The 10,048-nt window shown below is 41.9% G+C and overlaps 1 protein-coding gene across 1 annotated transcript in view; it reads right to left on the bottom strand.

Annotated features, from left to right (window-relative positions):
• The window catches only part of LOC122550233 (triple functional domain protein-like), a 561,659-nt gene that overhangs the window by 29,407 nt on the left and 522,204 nt on the right, over positions 1–10,048 (bottom strand). The window contains exon 54 of the mRNA XM_043690993.1: positions 2,840–2,918. Within this exon, the coding sequence (XP_043546928.1) occupies positions 2,840–2,918 (79 nt within the window). The remainder of the gene's footprint in view (positions 1–2,839; positions 2,919–10,048) is intronic.

Genomic DNA, 10,048 nt, shown 5'->3' with positions numbered 1-10,048 from the left:
ATGCTGCGCTTTTCCAGCAACACATTTTCAGCTCTTATCTTGCTCCTCCACTTCAACCTTTCTGTCATGGTGGCCCTGTCAGGAGCTGAGAACTCCCAATGAAATCACTTTTGGGATCAACAGAACACTCAAATCTCTCCATTGCAGCAAGATGGCAATTTGTGGAAATGGAAAAGGTAGTACAGATGAAATTAACGGGACTGAACATTGACAAATACCCAGGACCCAACGATCTATAGCAACACATTGAAAGAGGTGGCTCTGGAGATTGGTGATCATCTTTTAAAATTCCATTCATTCTGGTGGTTGCAAATGTGGCCACACTTGAAAACAAAAGTATCTGCTAATATCAAACCCAACTGGAATTAGAATATTTAGTGGTTGTTCTGACTTGGATCAGATACAACTGTATTTAACCTAAATATGGGGAATTACAATTAAATGAACTGGGTGGATAGATTATGGGGAAAGACAGTTGGCAAGCAATTGGAGCGATTTAAGGAGGTAATTCATGACTCTCAGCAAAAAAGTATAATCCCACTAAGGAGGAAAGATTCTAAGAGAGGGATACACTCTCTTAGAGGCTAACCAAGGAAGTTAAGGAGAGTAGTAAGTTGAAGGAAAAAGCACAAAAGGAGGCAAAGGTCAGTGACACCCCTGAAGACTGGGATAACTTTAGAATCCAGTGAAGGAGGACTGAAAAATAATAGAGAGAGAAAATAAACTATGAAAGCGGGCTAGCAAGAAATATAAAACTGAGAAGAGCTTCTTTAACTATATAAAAATGAAGAGAGGTCAAAGTGGACATAGGCCCTTTAGAAAGTGAATTTAGATATATATGGGAAACAAGGAAATGGCAAAGTTAAACAGAAATGAACAACTTCAACCTTTATGGTAGAGGACACCATGAACCTCCCATTAATGCTCTAGATTCCGGTGGGTGGGAGAAATTAAGTACCATCATCATCACTAGAAAAGTAACATTAGACAATCTAATGGGACAAAGGCAGATACGTCCCTTGGGTCAGATAGCTTGCATCTGAGGATCCTAAAATAAGTAGCTACAGAGATCGTGGATGCATTGGTTGTAATTTCCCAAAAATTCCTTGGAATCTGCAGAAGTATCAGAGGACTGGAAACCTGCCAATTTCTATTCAAAAAGGAAAAGTGGCAAAAAGCAGGTAAATAAAGGCCAATTAGCTTAATGTAAAAATGTTGGAAAAATATTGGAATCAATTATTAAGGTCGTAGTAGCAAACGTTTGGAAAATCATAATCTAATCAAGCAGAGTCAGCATGTCTTCAAGAAAGGGAAACACATAAAGAAAGTGCTGCAGGTAATCAGAAAGGCTAATGGAATGCTGACCCTTATTTCTTGGGGCTGGAATATAAGTGTAGGGACGTCTTGCTGCAAATGTAAAATATGCTGGTGAGATCATATCTGGAATACTGTTACTGTCAGCAGTTTAGCTCCACTTATTTAAGGCAAGATATTATTTCATTGAAGGCAGTTCAGTGAAGGTTCAGTAAGATGGAAGGATTAACTCTACACATTATAATTTAAAAGAACAAGAGGTGATCTCATTGAAACATATAGGATTCTTAAGGGGCTTGACAGGGTAAATACTGAGAGGATGCTTCCCCTCATGGGAGAGTCTACCTACAGAGGATATAGATTAGAGTGGTGCTGGAAAAGCACAGCAGTTCAGGCAGCATCCGAGGAGCTGGAAAATCGACGTTTTCGGGCAAAAGCCCTTCATCAGGAATACAGGCAGAGTGCCTGAAGGGTGGAGAGATAAATGAGAGGAAGGTGGGGGTGGGGAGAAAGTAGCATAGAGTACAATAGGTGAGTGGGGGTGGGGATGAAGGTGATAGGTCAGGGAGGAGGGTGGAGTGGCTAGGTGGAAAGGAAGATAGGCAGGTATCCTCTACGGATGATATAGTCTCAGAAAAAGGTGCCAGTCTAATACTGAGATGAGGAGAAATTTCTTCTTTCAGGGGTTTGAGTCTATTTGGAACTCCCTGCCAAAGAGAGCTGTGGGGGCAGAGTCTTTCTGTATATTTAAGGCTGAGATAGATGGATTCTTGATCAGTAGGGGAACTGAGGGCTATAAAGAAGGACAGAAAATGGACGTGGGGAGTATCAGACCTGCCATGATCCTATTGAATGGTGAAGCAGGCTCAAGGGGCCGAATGGCCTATTCCAGTTCCTATTTCTTATGGTCTTACTGGTCTTATATCCACAACTGCACATATGCACTATTCTGGAAATATACGTGACAATTTCAGACCCAATATGTCATGTGAAATTTACCCATAAAGATAAATTTCTTCATGCAACTAATGCACTGGGGCTTCTATGGGCGTTTGCAGGGGGATCTTCCCAGCACCCCTGCGTACTTTGAACCCTGATTATTATGTTATCCCTTGCGGGCAGTCTATAACATGGGGCATAGTCTCTTGTTGAGTGGTTGATTATTTTGCATCGATCTGAGGAGAAACTCGCACACTCAAGGAATTATGAATATTTTGAATTCTCTGCCCAAGAGAGTTTGGATGTTTCTTCTTTGAGGTACATTTAAAAGTGGAACAGAGACATATTCGGTCTCTCATGGATTCAGGCATACAGGGATTGGACTGACAACATATACTGCAGTGCAAGGTCACTCATTATTGTCTTGAGTATGGAGCATATCTGAAGTGTCACATGGTCTACTCTTGTTCCTGTTTTTTATGTTCGTAAGCAGGACCACTCACTTTGTACAGAAGAAAACAGAAATCAGAAGGTTTCTCAAAGAGTAAAATAAAATCAAATGGAATGATAAGATTTAAAATGTTACCTGCCAATTTCTGCTACTTCGGAAAAAATCGAATCAAAGTTGTCCTTCCAGATTACCCTAACTCCATCACTTCCAGGTCCTGAAAGATGAAGCAAAAAATATTATGCAATTAATCAAGTGGAAACCAAAGTAGGAATTTAATCTCTGCTTCTGAAACAGAAAACAGATTTAACCTCAAGAATTTGTTTTGGTGGTGATGGGAGTGGGGGTGGTGGAAAGAGAAGGTCATAGAGTCCTACAGCACAGAGACAGGCCCTTTGGCCCAAAAATGTTCCATGCCAACTAAAATGTGCATCCACGTTAATCCCATTTACCTACACCTGGCCCATAGCCGTCCAAGCCTTTCCTATCCAGGTATCTGTCCAAATGCCTTTTAAATGTTGTTAATGTACTTGTATCAACCACTTCCGCTGGCAGCTCATTCCATATGCGTACCACTTTCTGCGTAAAAAAAGTTGCTCCTCAGGTTCTCTTTTATTCTTTCCCCTCTAACCTTAGACCTCTAGTTCTTGATTCCCCAACCCTGGGAAAAAGACTGAGTGCATTCACCCTATCCATGCCTCTCATGATCTTACACACTTCTATAAGGTCTCCCCTCAGCTTACTACGCACTAAAGAAAACGTGCTAGCTCGTCCAACCTCTTCCTATAACTCAGACTGCTGAGTCCTGGCAACATCCTTATGAATTTCTGCTGCACTCTTTACAGTTTAATAACATCCTTCCGAGAGCAGGGTGACCAAAACTGAACACAATAGCAGCCTAACCAACATCCTGTACAACTGCAACATAGCAACTTCTATACTGAATGGCCTGACTGATGAAGGCTCGTGTACCAAAAGCCTTCTTCACTGCCCTGTCTACCTGTGACTCCACTTCCAGAGAACCGTGCACCTGAACTCCAAGATCCCTCTGTTCCACTGTACCCCTTAAGGCCTGACCATTCACCATGAAACTTCTACCTTGATTTCACTTTCCAAAATGCAAGATCTCTCACTTATCTATGTTAAACTCCATTTGCAATTTCTTGGCACACTTCCCCAGCTGATCAGGGTCCTACTGTAATTTCTGATAATCTTCCTCACTGTCCACGATACCGCTTACTTTAGTGTCATCTGCAAACTTACTAATCATGCCTAGTATATTCTCATCTAAATCATTGATATAGATAACAAACAGCAATGGGACAAGAACCAAACCCTGAGGCACTCCACTAATCACAGGCTTCCAATTTGACAAGCATCCTTCCTCAATTACCCTCTGCTTCCTACCATCAAGCCAATTGTGTATCCAATTTGCCAGATCCCTTTGCCTTACGATTTAACCTTCCAAAGCAGCCTACTATGTGGAATCTTATCCAAAGTCTTACTAAAGTCCATTTAAACAAAGGCATAATCTCCCATGCACAAAGCCATGCTGACTATGCCTAATCAAATCCTGTCTTTCCAAATGCAGGTATATCTTATAAATTTCTTCTGCACTCTTTACAGTTTAATAAAAACCTTCCTCAAGCAGGGTGACCAAAACTGATCACAATAGCAGCCTCACCAACATCCTGTACAACTGCAACATAGCTTCCCAACTTCTTTACTCAATGGCCTGACTGATGAAGACCAGTGTGCCAAAAGCCCTCTTCACTGCCCTGTCTACCCATGACTCCACTTCCAGAGAACTGTGCATCTGAACTCCAAAGTAACTTACCCACCACAGATATTAGACTTACTGGTCTATAGTTCCCTGGGTTTTCTTCGCAGCTCTTCTTGAATAAAGGCAGAACATTCTCTCCTCTCCAGTCTTCCGGGACCTCCCCCGTGGCAAACAATGTTGCAAAAATATCAGCCAGCGCCCCTGCAACTTCTTCTCTAGCCTCTTGCAGTGCTCTTGGATATACTTGGTCAGGACCAGGAGACTTATCTACCTTCATACATTCTAATACATCCAACACCTCCTCTACTGTGATTTGGACCGTCCCCAAGATATCACCACTGACTTCCCCAGGTTCCCAAGTCTTCAGTCTTTCTCCATGGTAAACACAGCGGAGAAATATTCATTGAGGATCTCACCCATCTCCTGCAGTTCTACGCATACATGTCCACTTTAGTCCTTGAAGCGTCCTATTCTCTCCATAGTTATTCTTCTTTCTTTAATATACTTAAAGAATCTCTTTGGATTCACCCTAATCTTCTCAGCCAAGGCTATCTCATGCTCCCTTTTCGCCCTCCTGATTTCCTTCTTCAATAAACTCCTGTATCCCCAGGAATTCCCTTGATCCCAGCTGTCTGTATCTAAGCCATACCTCCTCCTTTTTTCTGGTCAAAACCTCAATATCTCTCGTCATCTGGGGTTCCCTATTCCTGCCAACCTTGCCCTGCACCCTCACAGGTACATACAGATCCTGAACTCTAGCTTTTAAAGGCCGCCCACTTGCCGGAGGTCCCTTTACCTGCAAACAAACTACTCCAATCAATCTCTACAAGCTCCTGTCCAATTCCATCAAAATTTGCCTTGGCCCATTTTAGAACTTGAACCTGGTGTTCATATGTCCTGAGGATATAGAGCATCAAGAATACTTAGCTCCAGATTTCGAGCTTTAAGGCTTCTATCATCACGTGCACCTTGGGACAAAAAAAATTAAACTTCCACTCCACTACATGAGCTAATTTGCAATTCATGAAATTTTCTTTTCTGGATATTGTTACTGCTTGTTGATTGTGTTGATTATTACAATGCACTACAAAAGTTTGCACCGTTTGGCTTTTGTGATGCTACTGCTCAACATCATCTCGCATCTTCTTGAAAAGATCGATGTAATAGCAAGAACAAAACTGTCTGGATTTTGTGGTCAGCATCAAATGAATATCACTCACCAATCACTAAGCTGACTGTTGCAAGATTTTGAACATGCAACAGTCTGCTGCTGAATGTTGAGTCTGGCCTCTAAAAGGGATCTGTGGTGTCCACAAGCAAAGCAAGAAACAACAAAGATCTTCAAACAAACTAGCATTAAGAATCCTCACTTAAAGATGCAAGCCCTATTACTGACTAAGTGGGGTTTTGCTAGGCAAGGGGTTGGGGATTGGGAAGCAGACCCCAGATTTGGCTCCCGATCAGGCAGGCTCTCTGGAGAAGAACACAGTCAGGCATGTTTGTGAGAGTGCTAAAGATCTGCTTCCTGAAGACATTATCTTTGGATGGGTGGAGGTCTGATGGTAGGTAAGAAGATAAGTTGGCAGTGGTGGAGGGAAAGTACCTGTGCTTCTCCTGGACTGTAAGTACACTTGTCTTTACGTGAAGCCGTCCTTTAAGGGGAAGCAGATTAAAACTGAAACACATACACTCATTAATAATATTTAAATTGTCAATCCAAAACTGAAAATGGGTTGGCTGTCTGCCTCTCTTTCTTGTTTCCATTAAACTCAGAATCACATCAACTGGAAGGTCAGGTTTGGGGATTAAAGGATTAAAGTTTGGTATTTAAAAAAAAATTCCTGACCTCAACTTATCTGCTTTTCATTTAAAATTAAGACCATGAAACAAAATTAGATTTAAATCATATACAAGAGAAACAAAAGTTGAGAAAGAATAATGGGATTGAGAGAGATAAGAGGGATAGGAAAAGTAAAAGAAATGCAATTATTTAATGGTCTATTAACATTAACGAATGGTAATAAATCTTATTGGGAGTAAAAAAAGTGAATTAATTATAAATTAATAAATAATAATAACTGAATTAAGGCATAATAAAGATAGCAGGGCAGGTGATGTGGTGCAAAAGCAGGATGTGGGAACTCCTGCATATCAGTGTGACCTCAGGAGACAAGCTTGTGGCAAGTGTATACAGCTTGAGGAACTTTGGCTCAGAATTTATTAGTTGGACTGGGTAGTGAGACCCAGAAAGCTTGCAATTTTCCAAACAGTTGAGCTAATTTCAGTCTGCTTAGATGAGTGAATCCTGCAGAGTTAATAACCTAACTAATCATGAGGGTGGGGAAGCATAGTTTGAGGGGAGGGTGCAAGGGAGAGGAGACTGACACAACACAAAGAGTGACAGCTGGTGTCAGGTTCAGCCCAGCTGCTTACAGCTGGAGAAGTACTTGCCACAGGAGTAGGAGGATTGAGTTGCTGTGTTCTATGGAGGTATGCAGCAACTTAGGCAGGACAAGGAAAAAGCATCTACTTAGAGGAGCTAGGCAACAAATTAAATATCAGAGCCTCACAGGTAATAATATCTAAATTATTACCCGAGTCACAAGAATATTTTTTGTCAGTATTCACACTGGAAAAAGACAATGTTGTTGAGGAGCATACTGAGATACAAGCTACTAAACTAGGTGGAATTGACATTCGCAAGGATAAGGTGTTAGCAATTCTGGAAAGTGTGAAAATAGGTAAGTCCCCTGGGCCAGGTGGGATTTATCCTAGGATTCTCTGGGAAGCCAGGGAGGAGATTGCAGAGTCTTTGGCTTTGATCTTTATGTCATCATTGTCTACAGGAATAGTGCCAGAAAATTTGAGGATAGCAAATGTTGTCCCCTTGTTCAAGAAGGGGAGTAGAGATAACCCTGGTACTTATAGACCAGTGAGCCTTACTTTGGTAAAGTGTTGGAAAAGATTATAAGAGATAGGATTTATAATCATCTACTGAGGAATAAGTTGATCAGGGATAGTCAACATGGTTTGTGAAGGGTAGGTTGTGCCTCACAAACTTTATTGAGTTCTTTGAGATGGTGACCAACAGGTGGATGAGGGTGAAGCAGTTGATGAGGTGTACATGGATTTCAGTAAGGCATTTGATAAGGTTCCCCCATGGTAGGCCATTGCACAAAATACAGAGGCATAGGATTCAGGGTGATTTAGCAGCTTGGATCAGAAATTGGCTACTTGAAAGAAGACAGAGGGTGGTGGTTGATGGGAAATGTTCATCCTGGAGTTCAGTTACTAGTGGTGTACTGCAAGGTCTGTTTTGTGGCCATTGTTGTTTGTCATTATTATAAATGACCTTGATGGGGGTGAAAAAGGATGGGTTACTAAATTTGCAGATGACACTCAAGTTAGTGGAGTTGTAGATCATGCTGAAGGATATTGCAGGTTATCTACTGAGGAATAAGTTGATCAGGGATAGTCAACATGGTTTGTGAAGGGTAGGTTGTGCCTCACAAACTTTATTGAGTTCTTTGAGATGGTGACCAACAGGTGGATGAGGGTGAAGCAGTTGATGAGGTGTACATGGATTTCAGTAAGGCATTTGATAAGGTTCCCCCATGGTAGGCCATTGCACAAAATACAGAGGCATAGGATTCAGGGTGATTTAGCAGTTTGGATCAGAAATTGGCTACTTGAAAGAACTTGGTGGTTGATGGGAAATGTTCATCCTGGAGTTCAGTTACTAGTGGTATACTGCAAGGATCTGTTTTGTGGCCATTGTTGTTTGTCATTATTATAAATGACCTTGATGGAGGTGAAGAAGGATGGGTTACTAAATTTGCAGATGACACTCAAGTTAGTGGAGTTGTAGATCATGCTGAAGGATATTGCAGGTTACGAAGACATAGATAAGCTGCAAAACTTATCAGTAGTTATCACTGCTGCCTCACAGCGCCAGAGACCCGGGTTCAATTCCCGCCTCAGGCGACTGACTGTGTGGAGTTTGCATGTTCTCCCCGTGTCTGCGTTGGTTTCCTCCGGGTGCTCCGGTTTCCTCCCACAGTCCAAAGATGTGCAGGTCAGGTGAATTGGCCATGCTAAATTGCCCATAGTGTTAGGTAAGGGGTACATGTAGGGGTATGGGTGGGTTGCGCTTCGGCAGGGCGGTGTGGACTTGTTGGGCCGAAGGGCCTGTTTCCACACTGTAAGTAATCTAATCTAAAATCGAAACGTAATCTAATTTAATCTAAAAACTGAGCAGAGAGGTGGCAAATGGAGTTTAATGCAGAAAAAAGTGAGGTGATTCACTTTGGAAGGTGCAACAGGAATGCAGAGTACTGGGCTAATGGTAAGATTCTTGGTAGTGTACATGAGCAGAGAGATCTTAGTGCCCATATACATAAATTCCTGAAAGTTGCCACCCAGGTTGATAGGGTTGTTAAGGTGGCATATGGTGTGCTAGCTTTTATTGGTAGAGGGATTGAGTTTCGGAACCATGAGGTCATGCCGCAGCTGTACAAAACTCTGGTGCAGCCACATTTTGGAGTATTGTGTACAGCTCTGGTCACCGCATTATAGGAGGGATGTGGAAGCTTTGGAGAGGATTCAGAGGAGATTTACTAGGATGTTGCCTAGTATGGAGGGAAGGTCTTACGAGGTAAGGCTGAGGGACTTGAGGCTGTTTTCTTTAGAGAGAAGATGGTTAAGAGGTGACTTAATTGAGACATACAAGATAATCAGAGGGTTACGTAGGGTGGACAGTGAGAGATGTTTTCCTCGGATGGTGGTGGCTAGCATGAGAGGGCATAGCTTTAAATTGAAGGGTGATAGATATAAGAGAGATGTCAGAGGTAGTTTCTTTACTCAGAGAATAGTAGGGGCATGGAACGTACTGCCTGCAACAGTAGTAGACTCGCCAACTTTAAGGGCATTTAAATGGTCATTGGATAGACTTATGAATGAAAATGAAATAGTGTAGGATAGATTCACTTCAGATTGGTTCCGCAGGTCGGCACAACATCAAGGGCCGAAGGGCCTGTACTGCACTGTAATGTTCAATGTTCTATCTATGTACTAAAATTGGCATAGGGAAAATTAGAGAAATGTCTAAAATACTAAAGATCAGTGGGTTCTTGGGGTACTTGTCAACAATCTCTGAAGGTATCAAGGCAAGTAAATAAGGTAATTAAGAAGACATAAGGCATACTTGCCATTCCTAGTTGAGGCATAGATTATAAGAGCAGTGAGGTTATGTTGGACCCACATGGAACTTTCGGTTAGACCCCAGCTTGAGTAGTGTGTGCAATTCTGGTCACCACAGAGTCTCCAGATTGTGAATAGCTCCTGTTCTTGAATATGCTTCTATGTCAACTGTTTGTGTACACAATTTGGAACACAGTACAATCTAAAATAGCTATTTGTAAGCATGAGAAAACATTTGCATGTTGCATCTTTAAAATTAATCTTAATGTGGGATCTTGGTCATATGTTTGAGCGTTTGTAAATTGGATGTTCATAAATCAAGAACTGCCTGATGCAATTACACTGGGGGAGGAAGGGGGAGAGGG

This window comes from Chiloscyllium plagiosum, chromosome 5, assembly GCF_004010195.1.
Source record: "Chiloscyllium plagiosum isolate BGI_BamShark_2017 chromosome 5, ASM401019v2, whole genome shotgun sequence".
NCBI lineage: Eukaryota > Metazoa > Chordata > Chondrichthyes > Orectolobiformes > Hemiscylliidae > Chiloscyllium > Chiloscyllium plagiosum.
The sequence above is the reverse complement of the archived record's forward strand: the minus strand, read 5'-3'. Positions and strand labels throughout refer to the sequence as shown.